The sequence below is a fragment of the Capricornis sumatraensis genome, chromosome 8 (assembly GCF_032405125.1).
Source record: "Capricornis sumatraensis isolate serow.1 chromosome 8, serow.2, whole genome shotgun sequence".
Classification (NCBI taxonomy): domain Eukaryota; kingdom Metazoa; phylum Chordata; class Mammalia; order Artiodactyla; family Bovidae; genus Capricornis; species Capricornis sumatraensis.
The window spans coordinates 80,850,732-80,869,721 of NC_091076.1; the positions used below are offsets into that span (position 1 = coordinate 80,850,732).

Here is an 18,990-nt window from a genome sequence, read left to right on the forward strand (position 1 = left end):
TACTTGACCTTGGCAGGTTTAAAGGACCCGTAGGTAGAGCCTGACTTCACCGCCACGGTTAATGATGGTGAACGAGGGCAGGCATGTGTGCAAGAGTGCCTGTGTCTTACCTCTTCTCACCCTTTGATCTAACTCTTCCCTCGTTTAATGAGCTCCCAGAAGTGCTCGCTCCCAGAGGTGCTCGACCTTGCTGGGTATCGGGGAAACGTGGATGAATAAGGCACTGCTCCTGGGACTTCTCTGGTGGTCCGTGGTTAAGACTCCATGCTTCCAATGCAGGGGGGACGGGTTCAGTCCTTGGTCGGGATTGTGCAGTTCTGTCCACGTGCAGTGCAGTTCTGTCAAAAAGATTTTTTTAAAAAGACATTGCTCCTAATCTCCAGACCACCACATCTTGTGGCTCACATTGGGTCGGCCTGAGGCCGGCGTGCAGGGCTTCCTCCCTTGCTGTCTCTCAGGTCCCTTACGATGACCTGCGGTACCTCTTCGGTGAGATCATGTACGGGGGCCACATCACCGATGACTGGGACCGGAGACTCTGCAGAACCTACCTGGAGGAGTTCATCAAACCAGAGATGCTAGAGGGAGAGCTGCTCCTGGCCCCAGGGTTCCCACTGCCGGGCAACTTGGACTACAATGCCTACCACCAGGTAGGGACCTGGGTCTCCCTTCTGTGCAGCCCAGGAGGCCTGGAGACGCCTGGGCAGGGCCAGGGGAGGATGGTGAAAGAGCTCACATGCAGTGTTCTCTCAGCCTGCTCAATTTGAGGGCTCCTATAGGATTTCTAGCCTCCAATTAATGACAAAATTGAACTTTCAGAGATCTTTTTATTCTTGACGTTTGGTTCAATAATTCTATTTGTTGCTCTTTTCTACAAACAACATCTCGGGCATTTACTTGATTGTTTTCATTCAGCATATTGACAAAACCATTAGGAGCAAAAATTCAGGTAAGAACTTAGCCAACTTTTGGGTTAAGTTTCTATTAGTGGTTCAGAATACTTCAGAGGGACACGGTTTTGTGGGCAGACCACTCACCCCTCCTGTTCTCAGAGGCACATACATACACACCAAGAGAACAGTCTCGTGGAGCTTTTTCATACTGGCACTGTGGGTTTTCATTTTACTGTTCAGTCCACTTCAGTTCAGTTGCTCAGTTGTGTCCGCCTCTTTGCGATTCCCATGCACTGCAGCACACCAGGCTTCCCTGTCCAACACCAACTCCTGGAGATCAAGTCAGTGATGCCATCCAACCATCTCATACCCTGTCATCCCCTTCTCCTCCTGCCTTCAACCTTCCCCAGCATCAGGGTCATTTCACTTTACTTCAGTTATTTTTAAGGTGTGCATCTTTGCCTATTTAGCCCACCATGAAAATGTATTAACAGTCAGTTAGAACAAACAAAAAGAACTCGTTTGTAGCTTGACTTTTAAGATTCCCAAAAGAACTCTTGAATAACAAATTTAAGGGAAACAGTCGTCATAGGAACATTAACTACAAGCTTTACACAAATTTTTAATTTCTAAAGTTTAAGAATATAAGTCATAAAAGTCACTCAATCCAGAAAACTAAGTCTATGAGAAGAAATTAAAAACAATAAGACTCTTGAAAGTAAATAAAGGGAATTTTTTAAATAAACAAGCTTTAGCCAAGAAAGTAGTACAAGAGCATCCCCTACTGTCTGTCGGTCGATGGAACAACTTGACCAGAGGCTGGAGAAGGTGTTGGAGGATATGGTGGTTTGCAGGCTTCCCTCTCTGTAATCTGTCAGCTAACAGACGGTTATAGGGCACCTACCAAGAGTCCAGGAGCAGGTACTGGGTGCTGGAAGAAATGCGAAAATAAACACGCGGATTTGCCTTTAAGTAATGAGCCATCTGTCACTTAGACTCTACTCTGTTGCTGTTGCGTGCTCAGTCACGCCTGACTCTTGCGACCCCATGGACCATAGTCCACCAGGCTCCTCTGTCCATGGGATTTCCCAGGCAAGAATACTGGAGTGGGTTGCCATGTCCTTTGATCCCGACCCAGGGATCACACCCGAGTCTCCTGGATTGCAGGCAGATTCTTCACCAACCACTGAGCCACCTAGGAGGTACCACTTCGCTCTAGATGGGCCTTGCTCTGACCCACTGACTGCCCTGCAGAGGACAGGTCAGGTGAGAGAGGGGAGATACGTCTGGCTGGTTTTCAAGTGAGCTTGCCCTTGACTTTCAGTACATCGATGCCCAGTTGCCCCCAGAGTCGCCCTACCTCTATGGCCTCCACCCGAATGCTGAGATTGGTGTCCTGACCCAGACTTCGGAGAAGCTCTTTCGCACGGTGCTGGAGCTGCAGCCCCGGGACAGCCAGGCTGGAGAAGGAGCCGGGGCTGTGAGAGAAGAAAAGGTACATGGAGGGCTTGCCCAGGATATTCTGGGGGCCTAGTACTGCCCAGGGCGGCGCTGCTCCCGGGGGCCTCGATGGGTGCACAGTGCAGACCGCAGGGCGCGCATCTTCCGCTTCCACGAATGGTCCAGCATTCCTTTCCGAGGGCCCCACCCCGTCAGGTGACCCGGCGGGCCCGCAAGTTACCTAATAGGAGGTACCCACTTTCGGTGTGTCGGTGCTCCGCTCATCCACCCAAAAAGTGAAAGTGGTCCAACTCTTTGCAACCCCATGGACTATAGCCTGCCGGGCTCCTCTGTCCAGGGGATTGTCCAGGCAAGAATACTGGAGTGGGTTGCCGTTTCCTTCTCCAGGGGATCTTCCTGACCCAGGGATCAAACCTGGGTCTCCTGCATTGCAGGCACATTCTGTACCAACTGAACCACTAACCCCAAGGCAGATTTTATTCCCGTTTGTCCACCCAAGTGAAGAAAAGGCAGGGCTGAACAGCTGTGGTTTGGGGACCTTGAAAAGGACCTCATGGTTCCTTGGCAAACTAAGTAATGATGGGTAGGGTGCTGTTCTTAAACACCCTGCCCTCATTCTGCCAACTAGATGCTGATGAACTCACTCATGTTTCATATGAAAATGTGGTCTCTTTGTATGAATGACAGTCCCAGAGCCTCCTAACATACAAGTAAGTGCTATTAAGCATAGCACTTCCTGAAACTAAAGGAAGATGGAGGAGAATTCTTGGGCAGAAGAGCAGAGGAGGCTGTGGCATGGGTTTAGGGTGACCAGAGGCAACCTGGGAGCTCTGTTCCTGATGAGGGCTGAGCAGGGGACAGAAAAGGAAGGAGCTCAAAGTGAACCTCACCTGTGATGCTTCTCTGGATGAGGCAACTCAGTTTCGAAAGGTCCCCTCTCCTTTACCCCGCCTCCCCTCTGCAGTCCTGCCTGGCTTCCCTTAGTTAGAGATTCTCTGGTACTTGGAAGATTATGGATTAAGAAACCCAGAGCTATCAAACATTTTGGCTCCACAGACTGATTTCAGGAAAACAAACTGACTGATAGTAAAGGAGCTGGATATTTGTTTAAAGGTATCGACTGATGTCATTAAAATGACTCAAATGTTAATATGCCTCAGAATGAGCTGGGGAGCTTTGGAAAGATTCTCAGGTCTAGGGTGACGCCCAGGAATGCGCAGCCTTGCAATGGTGATGCTGGTGAACCTACTTGGAGAAAGCTTTTCAAAATCCTGCAACTCAGCCTGTTTGACCTTTTGATGCATAGGGTGTAACTCGAGAAGCAAAGGAAGATAAGAAAGCTTATGTGGCCCAGAACTCAAACCACCTAGTATCAAAAGTGTTCCTAGCTGCACCACAATAAAGAGTAGCCTCCACTCACTGCAACTGGGGAAAGCCTGAATGCAGGAACACAGACACAGCGCAGCCAAAATATAAATAAATAAAATTAATTAATTAATTTTAAAAAGTTCCTAGCTTTTTTAAAAATGAAAAGACCAGGACTATATAAGTAATAGGCTTCGGGTTCTTCAGGCAGTGTTCAAATAAGTTTCTAGTTCTTGTCATTTCCTTATCCCCTTCTTCTAAACACTTCAAGAAACAGTGTGTGTGTGTGTGTGTGTGTGTGTGTGTGTGTGTGAGACAGAGAGATGAATGAACTATGATCACTTGCCAAACTAGAAGAACCCATTTGCAACACAGCTATCAGGAAGTATGCAGATTTTTACTAATACACAGAGTTCTAATCTATGAAAGGAAAAGAAGGAGAGAGAAGAGACAAAGGGGGAAAAGGACACAAAATAAATTCATGTGATAATACAAATGGCCAATAAAAATAATAAAATATTCTTAACATCACTTGTAACTAAATAAAGTTAAGTGAAATTTGAGGATATCCAGCAGCGACAGCATAAGAAAGCAGGCACACTCGTGTCTGTTATACAGGTTTACGTTACAAAACAATTTGACAACAGCCACTCAAGTTTTAAAAGTTCATATGTGTTTCTCATAATTCTATCCCTTGGATTTCAACGAGCGGAAACACTCAAAAGGGCGCAGATTTTATGACAGATATCTTTATTGCAGAGTTGTTTATCATAGTAGAAATGATAAACAAGCAAACCAAATATCCATCAGTGGAGAAAGGACTCAGTAAATTATTTTGGCACATGCCAAAACAGTGAAATAATATATACTATTAAAAAAAAAACACACAAGGGAAATCCATATGTACTAACAAGGGAACGTGTTCAAGATCTATTCATAGGTGAAAAAAGCAAGCTGAGGGAATTCCCTGGTGTCCAGGGGTTAAAACTCTGATCTTCCACTGCAGGGGGGCTGGGATTGATTCCCTAGAAGAGAAACTAACAGCCTGTAGGCCATGAAGAGCAGCCAGAGGAAACAAAAACAACAGGCTGAGAAAGCTATGTGTGTTATGATTCCACCAGTGATTGACAGAGAAAGAAGTGGAGAGGGAGGGAGAGGAAGGGATGGAGGAAAGAAGTGAGGCAGGAAGGAAGGTGTGACGGACATGCAAATATGGAGACAGGCGGGTGGGCGGGTGGATGGTGGGTGATGGATGGGTGGACGGCGGACGGACGGATGGATGAGGGTGATGGATAGATAGAGTTCTATGCATTGAAGAACATCTGCAGAAATTATAGACAGGTAATTCACAGTGGGTTTTCTTTCCCCCTTTGAGGGAAATTTTGCTTTTAATGTCAGATTAAATATTTAAATACGTAGCATTTAGATTTTCACGATAAGCATTTATGATCAGAGGCGTTTGCTTGCAGAAATGAGGTAGACCGCACCCCTGGGCACCCTCTGCTCCCGTCTGAAGGGTCCTCTTTGTGTCTGTGGGTCCGCTCCCTCCTCAGGCTGGCTCTCCAAATCCTCTACCACCTGATCAGTGACAGAGAGAACTCTGTGTCCCCACCTTCACCGGGTTTTGAAACAGTTAACTACAGACTGTCTTTCCCTTTCTTTGTGAATAATGTCCAAATGGCAGCTCACTGATACAGGGCTGTTTCTTCCAATTCAGCTCCGCAGACAGAGGTGTGATGTAGGTAGTTTTAGCCATCTGTCTTCTGGTCCAGCAGCAGCTTCCAGGTACCATTAAAATTCCATCCCAGTTTTCGCCGTGACAGCACCAGAGACCCATCTGTGAGACGGCAATGAGTCTTTACCTTTCCTTTTTCTAACATCAGCTCTTTTCCTAGAGAATGTGTTGTGTTAACAAAACAAGGCAAAGTGGATATTAATAATCATGTAGATATATAGAGTTCTTTCTAGCTTTCAGATGCTGCCACATTCATCAGACCTCTTTTGGTTTTGATCTCTTCACCAGCTCTGGGAGTTGGTGGGGGAGAAAGACACTGTGGAAATTTTTATAGATGAGAAAATGGAGGTCTAAATGACTTGCTTAAATTCACACGGGTAATACACAATGGCAGTGCGTTAGCTCCGTCAGGGTTCTCTGTGAAGAACAGAGACTAATTTGGCTGAAACAGACAAGAAATAGCTCATATCGAAGGAATCCACCCAAGAAAGAACAGAAACCACAGTGACACCGGGTCCCTTGGGGAAGAAGGTGGACCATCCTTTCAGAGTGCTTCCCTCCGCTTTCTGCACCTGAATCCTGGCTTGAGGTTCAATTCTCACACTTCTGGAAAACATCATCTGATTGGCCCACTTGAGTCATGGGAGGGCTGGGCATGGGGAAAAGGTAATTTCACAAAAGGAGACGCGGCCCTGTTACAAGAAGAGGGGAATGAGATGAAGGAGCCAGAACGGTGTTCAGCACACACGGCCACCAGCTCACCCGACTCTGGGCTGGCACTGGCTCCCTCGCCCCTTCTTTCTACCCCCCAGCGCCCTCCTCCCTGCCCCTGCCGGCCACACATTCTATTAAACCTGTACTTTCTCATTTTTTTTGTCTGCTGACAGAGCTCCTAGGCCTACTTCAAAATGGCAGACTTAGCCTCCCAGTGTGTGTGTGAGTCGCTCCATCATGTCTGACTCTTTGGCGACCCCATGGACTTGTAGCCCACCAGGCTCCTCTGTCCGTGGGATTCTCCAGGCAAGAACCCTGGAGTGGGTTGCCACGTCCTCCTTCAAGGGAGAAGCTGGAGCCTCATCCTAACCACGTGTTTCCCGTTCTGGGGCAGGTCAAGGCGGTCCTGGAGGAAATACTGGAGCGGGTGACAGAAGAGTTTAACCTCCCAGAGCTGATGGCCAGGGCGGAGGAGCGCACCCCCTACGTGGCCGTGACGCTCCAGGAGTGCGAGCGGATGAACGTGCTCACCAGACTGATGCAGTGCTCCTTGCGGGAGCTGGACCTTGGCCTAAAGGTGGGTGAGACCAGGCTGGGGACGGGGCTCCGGAGAGCTGGAGCGCAGCAGTCACAGCAGCCTCACCACCCAGGAAGGTGCCCCTCCTAGAAACGGAGTGTGCCCGGGCCGCAGGGGTTGTTGAGACAGGCTCCGGAGCCGGAAACTGGGCAGGTGGACTGAGCCGTGACAGGCAAGCTGCCCAGAGCCCACGCGCTCTGAGCTCCGGGCAGAAGAGGAGTCGACACCCAGTGTCTTCTGCTGAAGTGGGTGGCATTGCTTTCCCAGGAGGGAGAAGTGTTTGTGCTGCTGCATTGAAACACAGGTCTAGACATCCCGGACCACCTCCCCGCTCTCCCGCGTCCTTAGTGTGTGACCTCAGAGCGACTTAAGCCCCGCCCCGTCCCAGTTCCTTTACCCGTAAAAGAGGAGTGGTCCTGCCTCACGGGGCTTTGGAAAGGATTCAATAAATCTATTTGCATGGGTTTCCCGGTGGCTCAGTGATAAGGAATCTCCCTGCTAATGCAGGAGATGCGATTCCATCCCTGGGTAGGCAGATCCTACCTGAAGGAGAGCATGGCAACCCACTCCAGTATAATTGCCTGGAGAATTCCTAGGTACAGAGGAGCCTGGCAGGCTATTGTCCATGGAGTTGGTTGCAAAGAGTCAGACATGACTAAGTGACTAAATAATAACAACATAGAATGTTGTAGAACAGTGCCTACCTGTGGCAAGCACCCAGAAGTGTAGGTACATACAAATAAATTCCATTCCAAGAGCGCATTTATAAGTCCACTTGGCTCATAAACCCAACAAAGTTAGCCTAGGTACCCAACTAACACAAACGGCTATATAGCCCTGTACTGTAATAGGTTTATAATACTTTTCACACCAATAATACATAAAAGCAAACACAAAAAATAAAACATCTTTAATCTTACCTCACAGTACCTTGAAAAGTACAGTTGTCCAGCACAACAGCTGGCACACAGGGCTGGTATCAAGTGAACAGGCAGGAAAAGTTACTGATGGAGGGAGAGAAGGAAGGAGATGGTAGAGCTGAAGGGTTGCCAGCAATAGGCGATGGAGGGCAAGCTGTAATGTCACTCATGCCTGACGTGGATAGATGCCTGACACTGGCATCTTTGAAAGTTCACAACTTGAAGGTTCATATGTAGGGGACTTACTGTATTATTACTGCCACATCAGGGGAAGTCCTTCGTTGGAAGGACTGATGCTGAAGCTGAAGCTCCAATACTTTGGCCACCTGATGTGAAGAGCCGACTCATAGGAAAAGACCCTGATACTGGGGAAAATTGCGGGCAGGAGGAGAAGGGGGCAACAGGAGTAGATGGTTGAATGGCATTGCCGACTCAATGGACATGAGTTTGAGCAAACTCTGGGAGACAGTGAAGGACAGGGAAACTTGGCTTGCTGCAGTCCACAGGGCCACAAGGAGTCAGACGTGACTTAGCAACTGAACAACAACAATGATCAGAGGAAAGGAAAGAATTTTAATCTTTTGCAACCTCATGGTTATGTGAAACGTCCAAGATGCTACACAAGCTCTGAGCAGTGAGAGAATCCGTTATTTATACCACCAGTTATTAAGCACATCTACTTCATTCACCATCAGAAAATTCCATCAAGTGCCCAGCACAAAGCCTAATGGAAAAGCCCTGTTCAAACCATTCAGTTGGACAACAGGCAAGTGGGAGGGCCTGCTGCCATTCAGGAGCTGAGGAAGGCAGCTACTGTCAGTTTACAATGGCACACTTATTAAAAGAGTTGTATCTCCAGGCAGAGGGAAAGGATGAACCCAGTTTCATAGCTGGAGGTGGAAGCTCAATCCAGCCCTGAACATTCAGGGCTGTGATACGCTGCTGCCCTCGCATCCTACCTGGAGGAGAGCATGGCAACCCACTCCAGTATAATTGCCTGGAGAATCCCCATGTACAGAGGAGCCTGGCGGGTTATATGACCACCGTTATATGACCACCGTCAGGCATGCAGAGGACACGCAGCCATGAGTGTCTTCACATGTAGTCACATAGAAACTGTGAAGTAGGCTGAGAAACCTGAGTGAGGTTTTTTTTTTTTTTAATCTGTTAATTTGCCTTCTGCCCCAATGTGGACAGACGGAAATAAAGAGAAAAGAGGGATGGGAAGAGATGCTGAAGATTGATGTTGCTCCATAATGTTTTACAATTACACACCAGCTTGCATCCTGTATCAAAGGAAATACAGAATTTCACAGAACAACCTCAAATGTAAATAAGAACTTTGGCTGTCATTTTATGTGCCTCGGTTCCTGAGATTCGCAGGTTGATATTAGTAACTATCTTGAGTTGGTTTGTTGCAATCTTAGTTTATTGAATCCATGCAGTTTGGTGCAGTCTGTTTACCCATCCAGCTTCTAATTCACTCTCTCATTTTTCTTCCAAGAGCTTTTGCTGGGGTTTGGTGTCATGCATTTCAGCGCGTGCCTGGGTGAGGATGAAGGGGGTGGGGAGGGAGTTGCTCTTTTCTTCCAGTCTAGCTTGAGAAGGCTGGTGGACAGGCAGCCTTGGCTCTCACTTCAGCCTGGAGGAGGCAGTGGAGACTGATGGGAACCTTCCTCTCCAGATGGACAGTCTGGCGGGAAAAGAAACACAGAAAATGATCACAGTACCAGGCATGACTGATTGCAATGAGGTGGGAGGAAAAGGAAAGAGACAAGTGTGGGGGAGGAGAAGTGGCATCCAGGGGGCTTTGGAGGAAGGGTAGAATTATGACAGCTGATGATAAGAAGAATCTGCTGAGTAGCCCTAAGCCTGGTCTAAGAGTTAACTTGCTTTGGCTGGAGCAGAGAGTCCACTCAGATGAGTAATTATGATAAACTTCAAAAGGAAGAAAAAAGCAACTCCTTTGCTACCCAAAAGGTACTAGCTGAACTGAGAGGCATAGCACTCAACCCCCTGAGAACTGTGGGAACCCCATAGCACACAGCATGCAGAGGTCTGCCATCCACAGCCATGTTCCCACAGAGAGGAATTCAGGGAAGAGTCGACATCTGGCTCTCAGCCTTTCACAGTGAAGAGCCAGATCCTGTGACTATACCAGAGCTGATTGGCCAAAGGTACTGACTCATATTAACCAAACGCACAAAAGCCTGATGTACGAAACAGTCAACTATCGCTTCATTCCTCTACAATCAACTAGGTTATAACTTTCAAAGAATCTGCTGATGGCAACTTGCCCAGAAAATCTCTGCGTAAGTAAGAAAACCACAGGAGAAGCTAAATTCTTATGCACTGTCCAGGATAGTGAGCTTCTCTGGTGGCTCAGATGGTAAAGAATCTGCTTGCCAATGCAGGAGACCCAGGTTCGGTTCCTGGGCTGGGAAGATCCCCTGGAGATGGGAATGGCAACCCACTCCAGTATTCTTGCCTGGAGAATCCCCATGGACAGAGGAGTCTGGCAGGCTACAGTCCATGGGGTCGCAAAGAATCTGACATGATTGAGCAACTAAGCACATGCCTTCGGGATGGTAGCCACAAATGACAGGTGAGCACTTGAAGCGTCCATACCCAGATGTGCTGTAAGTGTCAGTTAGATGCCAGATTTCAGAGACATAAAGGGGAAATACCCTATTAATAATTTTATATTGATTGTATATTAGAATATTTGACACATATATATATTACATTAAGTAACATATTATGAAAATTAAATTCACCTCTTTTAAATTTTTTAAGGTGGCTACCATAAAATGTAAAGTTACACACATGTAATATTTTGAATTTTTAAATTTTTTTTTTACTTATTTGGCTGCATCCAGTCTTAGTTGCAGCACACAGGACCTTTGTTGCCTCATGCAAGGTTAGTGGCTCCAAGGCATGTGGGATCTTAGTTCCCCAAGCGGGGATCGAAACTGCATCCCCTGCTTTGCCAGGCAGATTCTAAACCACTGGACCAGGAGGGAAGTCCCAATTTTGTGAATTTTAAATGTAAAATTACCCATTCAAATGGGTATAACCGTCAGTTATGTAACTGACACTTATGTAACACAATGTAACTTGTGCTACATTTCATTTGGGTCATGCTGTCTTAGATGGAGCCCTGGCCAGTCCAGTGTCTGGGACTGGGGAGCTGTTTTTTATTATCCAGATGTTTGATGGCATCAAACATTTCCCCCCTTGCCCCCTGCACCCCCTCCCCCAACTATGCTTCAGTGGCTAATGCCCCTCCTGACTGATAGATTCTGTTTTTCTAAACATGTGAAAGATATTCAGACTTAAAGCCCAGCTCAACGACTTAAGGGACTGCTCTGGCACTTTACTTTCGTCCATTGTATGTTGACTTAATAGTTCAGCTCTTGCTCTGGCCATTTAGTGACTGATGGTCACCACCATGCAGGCAGCTTCCCTGGCCCACATGCCTGCTAGAGTGCATGGATGGACCAGCTGCTGTCCCCAGACTGGCTGGGGTGGAACCCACATAATTCCCCATCTTCCCTCCCCGTCTCATCACCCCCTGCATCTCATACGAATGACAGCTGGTTGCAAAGACCATCTTCGTAGGGAAGGAAGGGAGGACCAAGGCTGACCTTTAGGTCAGGGGGCAGCCTGTAGCCCCTGGAGAAGGGCATGTGTGGGCGTTGCTAATGCCGTGGTGTGGACACTGGCTACATGCCTGTGAGCCCAGAGCACCGGTCACTTCCCACCCCCAAGAAGGGACCTTTTCTGGCCATCCAGAGGCTTTCAGTTTGGACTGGAACCTGTGACTCTGCACTCTCCACAAGCTTCCTCACTTAAAGCGATGAAGGCTTAGAGGGAAAATCATGTTTTTATTTTTGTTGTTGTTCAGTCATGTCCAACTCTTTGTGACCCCATGGACTGCAGCACACCGGGCTTCCCTGTCCTTCTCTATCTCCAGGGTTTGCTCAGACTCATGTCCATTGAGTCAGTGATGCCATGCAACCATCATATCATCCTCTGTTGCCCCCTTCTCCTGATATCAAAGAAAGACTGAAAACATTTATCTATAGGGACAAGAAAAAGTGCTTAAGGCCACATCCAGGTAGCCTTTGTAACTGTGATGAAGTACCCCCCAGTCTTCAGTTCTCCCCAGTTTCCCTGCAGTGTAGACATGGAACAGGCCAATCACAGGACCCAAAGTGTGGCGTCTGTTTAAGGATTTAGTGTTTCCTTTGTACGTTTTGTTTCTGTTGACTCTTGACCTATGAGCAGATAAGCATTCAACCTGTGTTCCACGTGACCCAGGCAGGAGGAGTTTGAGGATGTCGAGGTGAACAGATGGAAGCAGATTTCTCTATGTAGGTAGCTGGAATCTTCACGAAAGTCTTCTTACCCATCATTCGGCCCCAGAAACTTCCTGTGTGCACCCACCCCTGCCCCCAACCCCAGCCTCTACCAATCTGGCCATGCCTGAGGAGACTAATTTTCTTTGTACACCTTTCAGGAAGTGCTGTCCCAGAGTCTGTAGGTTTATTTCTCTTCTTCTAAGAAAGGGATTTGAGTTACACTGCACTAACTTAGTGTAGGACTCTCTGGGTTCTTCTCGACCCCTCCTCTGGAAATGAGTTGTTTCTACTTCCACTCGAGGTCGTGAGCAGATCTGAGTTCAGAACCCTAACCACCAGATGAATGCCTTCTTCTTTTCCTAAACTGTTCCTGTTTCACTCTCAAACGAGCAGAACCTAAGAGATGACACACCTTCCTTAAGGCTCCATCACTTGCACGTTCAATTAGTAAATGCGAACTCGCTGTCAGAATAACTTACAAGCAGATGTGAGAAATTTTTAAGAAAGCCAAGTTACACATTTTGTACTTCCCTGCTGTCAAAACGACCTTAGATTTCTGAAGAGTGTTAAAAATTAAGTATTGTGTACATATTTTTTATTATGACTTTATCTTTTAGAGCAGTTTTAGGTTCACAGCAAAATTGAACAGAAGGTACAGAGTGTTCCCATTTACTCCACCCCCCATGCCCACCCCCCACCGTGCACAGCCTCCCCACCATCAGCATCCCCACTAGAGTGGTCTGTTAGTTACAGCTAAATCCACACTTCCATCACAATCCTCAGAGTCACCTATGGTTTTTCTTAGGATTCACTCTTGGTGTTGTACATTCTATGGATTTGGAGAAATGGATAATGACATGGGGGCTTCCCATGGTAACTGGTGGCTCAGTGGTAAATCCACCCACCAATGCTGGAGACACAGGAGATGCAGGTTTGATCCCTGTGTCTGGAAGATCCCCTGGAGAAGGAAATGGCAACCCACTCCCATATTCTTGCCTGGGAAATCCCATGGACAAAGGAGCCTGGCAGGCTACAATCCATGGGGTCGCAAAGAGTTGGACGTGACTCAGCAACTGAACAACAACATGATGACATGACCCACTGTTACAGGGTCTTACAGAAGAGTCTCACTGCCCTAATATTGCAGTTACTTTATTCTTAAGCACATGACTTCCTCTTACAACACATATCAGAGAAATGAAGGTTTACAGGACCTCAGTTTTCAGCAGTTGGCACATCTTTGTGTGAGACATGGTCACACAGAGTTAAGGGGTTGAATTGGCTAGAGGAGATAACCAGGCAACAAAGGCCTTCTCTGTACCAGCAAATGACAGTGGCTGGCAGAGTCTAGGGCTCCATCTGAGTTCATCTCTACCAGTCTGTCTGCCACAGCCCTCAGAGACGTGCCAGAGGACTGGGACATTTTCATCCTAGTTTTTCCAGTAGTGCTGACCCAGTTTTGTCAGGTTATGTTGTAGGACGAACCCAGGGTGGGAGACCTTACCTTCCCATCGACTCACGACAGCATTCACAAGTACAACATACTTCCACAGATGCACCCAGACTCCAGCGAACCCACAGCACCGTGGTGGAGAAGCAAATATATTTGGTGTATTATTTATAAGAGCACTTTATGTCAGTGTACTGGCCGTTCAAAACTTGAAAATTTTAATTTAAAAGGAAAAGTAAATACATCCTGTATCTTTTTTTCTTTTAAGTCTAATGGACTTTATTTTTTTTTTTAATGAATCCTGGTTTGTCTATGTATCTTTTTATGTACAGTTTAACAAGCATGTACTCTTATATGTCCATAAACAGGTTTTATTAAAACCGCAACATACAGGATTTTTAACACAACCCTGACAAAAACATACACAGTACAGTTTAATTAGCACACAGGAAACTAGGCCTTTCTGTTTAGAACAGTGCTGTCCAATAGAACGCTCTGTGATGATGGGAAGACTCCATGTTTGTGCTAATAAGGGCACACGTGACTGCTGAGGACATGAACTGCCATGAAGGAACTGATATTTAATTTTATAGTTCTAAGTCATGCATGCATGCTCAGTCACTAAGTCGTGTCCAACTCTTTGTGACCCCATGGACTGTAGCCACCAGGCTCCTCTGTCCATGGGATTTCCCAGGCAGGAATACTGGATGGGTTGCCGTTTCCTCCTCCAGGGGATCTTTCTGACCCAGGAATCAAACCCACATCTCCTACATGGGTAGGAGGATTCTTTACCACTGAGTCACCTGGGAAGCCTCAATTTTAAGTCATTTGTGCTTAAATAGCTTCATAATACTGATGGTCATCATATCAGACATGGAAGACCTTGTTGGGTACCCTATTTCCTGTGCAGAAACCACTGAAGTAGAGAAGACACCTTCAAGAAACTGTAGATCCTTGGCATAACTAAGGTTACAAAGTTTAAAGATGGTTTTCAATGCCAATCTTCCGTCACAAATTTCATTCAGCAATTTCAAGAGGGTCCCTAAAAGTTGGCTATGTCTCTAATAGCTTGGTTTCTGAAGGAAATTCTTGATTTGGGGGAATATAGATCCTCTTGGCTTTGGCTTCTTGCATTTCATGGAAGATGCTCAGTGGGACACTCAGGTAGACCCTGGGGTGGGGGGTGCAAAGTGCCGCACCTGCAGGCTGATTTCACACACATTGCCCCCTGCCCTCTGGCTGTTTGTCTTCAGGGAGAGCTGACGGTGACCAGCGACATGGAGAGCTTACAGAACGCCCTGTACCTGGACACAGTGCCAGAGTCCTGGGCCAGCAGAGGCTGCTGCAGAGGCTGGAGAACAGAGGAGCCCAAACTTTAGGGTCGGGTGGAATCAGTATGGGCTTCCCTGGTGGTTCAGTGCTAAAGAATCTGCCTGCTGATGCAAGAGACACAGGTTTGATCTGGGTCTGGAAGATCCCCTAGAGAAGGAAACGGCAACCCACTCCAGTATTCTTGACTGGACAATTCCATGGACAGAGGAGCCTGGCAGCTTGCAGTCCATGGGGTCACAAAGATTCGAACTCAAGTGAGCAACTGAATCAGTGTGGAACCCACAGGTAGTTTTAGGTCCAGAGGGAACCTAAACTACTGTCAGTGGATAGGTGTGGACTCTGATATCACTGGAGCAGGGAAAGTTTTAAAGGACTAGCCTCTATGAGACAAACCTACAAACCAAGTGCTAGACAGGGACCAGCGTTGGGTCGCCCACCTCTGCAGTCATCTCCTGTCCTCCCCAGCATCCCCAAGGCCAGCTGTTCCCAGGGACCTGCCACCCCTCACCTTTTCCCCTCTGGCTGTTTGTCTTCAGGGAGAGCTGACCATGACCAGCGACATGGAGAGCTTACAGAACGCCCTGTACCTGGACACGGTGCCAGAGTCCTGGGCCAGACGAGCCTACCCCTCCACGGCAGGCCTGGCAGCCTGGTTTATGGACCTGCTTAACCGGATCAAGGAGCTGGAGGCCTGGACAGGCGACTTTGCCATGCCCTCGACTGTGTGGCTGGCGGGCTTCTTCAACCCCCAGTCCTTGCTGACGGCCATCATGCAGTCCACAGCCCGCCGGAATGAGTGGCCTCTGGACCAGATGGCCCTGCAGTGTGATGTGACGAAGAAGAACAGGGAGGAGTTCAGGAGTCCCCCCCGGGAAGGGGCCTACGTACATGGCCTCTTCATGGAAGGCGCTCGCTGGGACATCCAGGTAGACCCCGGGTTGGGGGTGGAGGGGCAAAGGGCATCACCTGTAGGCTGATTACACACACATCGCCCCCTCCCATAAAGTCCAATTGCTAAAAGGGGCGCCCTGGAGACTTCTATCCTGGATAACCTCTCCTTGAAGCTGTCAGCTCATTTCCCTGCAGCCACAGTTTGAAAGCATCAGTTCTTCAGCACTTAGCCTTCTTTATGGTCCAACTCTCACATCCATATGTGACTACTGGAGGAACCATAGCTTTGACTGTATGGACCTTTGTTGGCAAAGTAATGTCTGTTTTTTAATGTGCCGTCAAGGTTTGTCATAGCTTTTCTTGCAAGGAACAAGCATCTTTTAATTTCATGGCTGCAGTCACCATCTGCAATGATTTTGGAGTCCAAAAAAATAAAGTGTATCACTGTTTCCATTATTGCCCCATCTATTTGCCATGAAGTGATGGGACCGGATGCCATGATCTTAGTTTTTTGAATGTTGAGTTTTAAGTCAGCTTTTTCACTCTCTTCTTTCACCTTCATCAAGAGACTCTTTAGTTCTTCATTGCTTTCTGCCATTAGGTGTCATCTGCATATCTGAGGTTATTATTGATATTTCTCTCAGCAATCTTGACTCCAGCTTGTGCTTCATTCAGTCGCATTTTGCATGATATAATCTGCGGATAATTTAAATAAGAGGGTGACAATATAGAGCTTTGACATACTCCTTTCCCAATTCTGAACTAGACTGTTGTTCCATGTCCAGTTCTAATTGTTGCTTCTTGACTTGCATACAGTTTTTGCAGAAGGCAAGTGAGGTGATCTTCTGAAATTGCCATCTCTTTAAGAATTTTCCACAGTTTGTTGTGATCCGAAGGACTTCCCTGTCGGCTCAGATGGTAAAGCGTCTGTCTACAATGCAGGAGATCCAAGTTCTATCCCTGGGTCGGGAAGATCCCCTGGAGAAGGAAATGGCAGCCCACTCCAGTACTATTGCCTGGAAAACTCCATGGATGGGGGAGCCTGGTAGGCTACAGTCCATGGGATCGCAAAGAGTTGGACACAACTGAGTGACTCCATACAGTCAAAGGTTTTAGTGTAGTCAGTGAAGCAGAAATGGATGTTTTTCTGGAATTCCTTTGCTTTTTCTATGATCCAGTGGGTGTTAGCAATTTGATCTCTGGCTCCTCTGCCTTTTGTAAATCTAGCTTGTACACCTGGAAGTTCTCAGTTCACATAATACTGAAGCCTCACTTAAAGGATTTTAACCATTACCTTGCTAGCGTGTGAAATGAGCATAACTGTGTGGTAGTTAGAACATTCTTTGGCGTTGCCCTTCTTTGGGATTGGAATGAAAACTGACCTCTTCCAGTCCAACAGACTACCTCCCATTTTTTCATTACCTTGTTTCTGAATAATAATAAGACCAAAAATAACACCTCAAAGTCTATATCCCACAAAGTGTTGAGCAAAAAGGGAAGGGGAAGGATGTCCAAAATTCCCCTCCTCCATAAAACAAGGGCATTGGCAAAAAGAAAAAAAAATGTGTATATATTAGATAGATACCAAGTTCTGTCATCAGCATAAGGGGTTCAGGGTCACCTAGACAGAGGCAAGGGATCCGTCAATCTCTCTGGATGATTATCTCCCCCAAGTGTGTTCAGAAGACACTAGAGATGTGGGAGATGGATAGGTTGCAAGAAAAGGGTCCTGTGGTCAAAGTAAGTTTGGGGAACACTGGGATAAATAAAGTGAAACTTTTTTCTTTATTGCCAGGTCTTCTTGTCTTCAGTGTGCATGGTAAAGCTTCAAGTATAGTGTATGCTAATACTGCGAGGCTCTGTGTCTTGCTAACCTGAAGTCCCTAGCACCTAGCATGACATCTGGTAAACAGCTGCATTCAGCATGCTTTCAAAATGAGTGATAAAATAAAACAGAGATTCAAGCCCTAAAGAGATTCATTTACATATGATATACGACCGCTCTGGGGACTCTGCTTCGAGCAGATATTCAGGCTGAAAACCAGTAGGAATACGTTGTGCATCCCCTCCAGTGCATGGGCTTCCCCTGTGGCTCAGTGGTGAAGAACCCGCCCGCTAAGGCAGCAGACGTAGGAGACAGGGTCGGATCCCTGGGTGGGGAAGATCCCCTGGAGGAGGATGTGGCAATGCGCTCCAGTATTCTTGCCTGGAGAATCGCATGGACAGAGGAGCCTGGTGGGCTGCCGTCCATAGCGTCACAGAGTTGGACACAACTGAAGTGACTTAGCACACACCAGTGCACGCCACCTTGGGTTGTTGAGAGAACCTTGCAAGGGGATGAGCCCGGGGGCAGCCTGGCCGTCCCAGTCTTTCTCTCCTGCATCTCCTGACAGGAGCGAGGCTGCCTGTCCAGGCTCAGGGCCTGACCTGAGAAGTGCTCTCTCGAATCCTTGTCCTCAGGCTGGGATCGTCGCCGAGGGGAAACTGAAGGAGCTGACACCCCCCCTGCCTGTGATGTTCATCAGGGCCATCCCTGCGGAGAAGCAGGACTGCCGCAGTGTCTACCCCTGTCCTGTGTACAAGACCCGTCAGCGGGGACCCACCTACGTGTGGACTTTCCAGCTGAAGACTAAGGAGAAGCCATCCAAGTGGGTTCTGGCCGGAGTCGCCTTGCTTCTGCAGGTTTAGCTGCCTGCAGAACCCCCGAGGAAGCGAAGTTGGGCTGGAGGCTGCCCGGAGGGACCGGTGGGTGAGGGCTAAGACCACAGCCACAGAGAAAGATAAGAAATGGACAGTACTCACAGTTCTGAAGAGCTCCTTTGGGGAACTCGAGACAAGTGCCTAAAGTGAGGTTGAGCTGGAGGAGTCTGGACCTAGGAACTAGGGTAGAAGAGTTTCCTAACACTGGCCCTTTCCTAATAAAGAGATTTGCTCTTCAACTGTGTTTGGCCCAGGCTCTGAGTGTTGCAGGGTCAGAAGTTATTGTGACAAGTCCGAGAGAAAGAAGCCACAGATCCCTGAGCCCTGACATTGTTACATGACCCCACATCCAGTGCCCTGGTTTCCGGCTAGTCCGTGGGCCAGCGGCCCCAGACTCACCTGTGAGGCAGAATCTGCATTTTAACAAGCACTCCAGGTGATCTATATGCATGTTACTCTGGATCAGGGGGTCACCGGACTTTTTCTGTTAAGGATCAGAGAGCAAATATCTTAGGATTTGCAGGGCATATTGTTTCTGCGCAACTGCTTAGCTCCGCCACTGTAACTCCAAAGGAGGCACGGACATAC

The 18,990-nt window shown here is 47.6% G+C and overlaps 1 protein-coding gene across 1 annotated transcript in view; it reads left to right on the forward strand.

Annotated features, from left to right (window-relative positions):
• Nucleotides 1-18,390, forward strand: part of DNAH9 (dynein axonemal heavy chain 9) — a 286,957-nt gene extending 268,567 nt beyond the window's left edge. Inside the window, exons 65-69 of the mRNA XM_068976630.1 lie at nucleotides 459-650; nucleotides 2,218-2,388; nucleotides 6,563-6,745; nucleotides 15,348-15,737; nucleotides 18,163-18,390. Of these exons, the coding sequence (XP_068832731.1) occupies nucleotides 459-650; nucleotides 2,218-2,388; nucleotides 6,563-6,745; nucleotides 15,348-15,737; nucleotides 18,163-18,390 (1,164 nt within the window). The remainder of the gene's footprint in view (nucleotides 1-458; nucleotides 651-2,217; nucleotides 2,389-6,562; nucleotides 6,746-15,347; nucleotides 15,738-18,162) is intronic.
• Nucleotides 18,391-18,990: the final 600 nt, after the last annotated feature.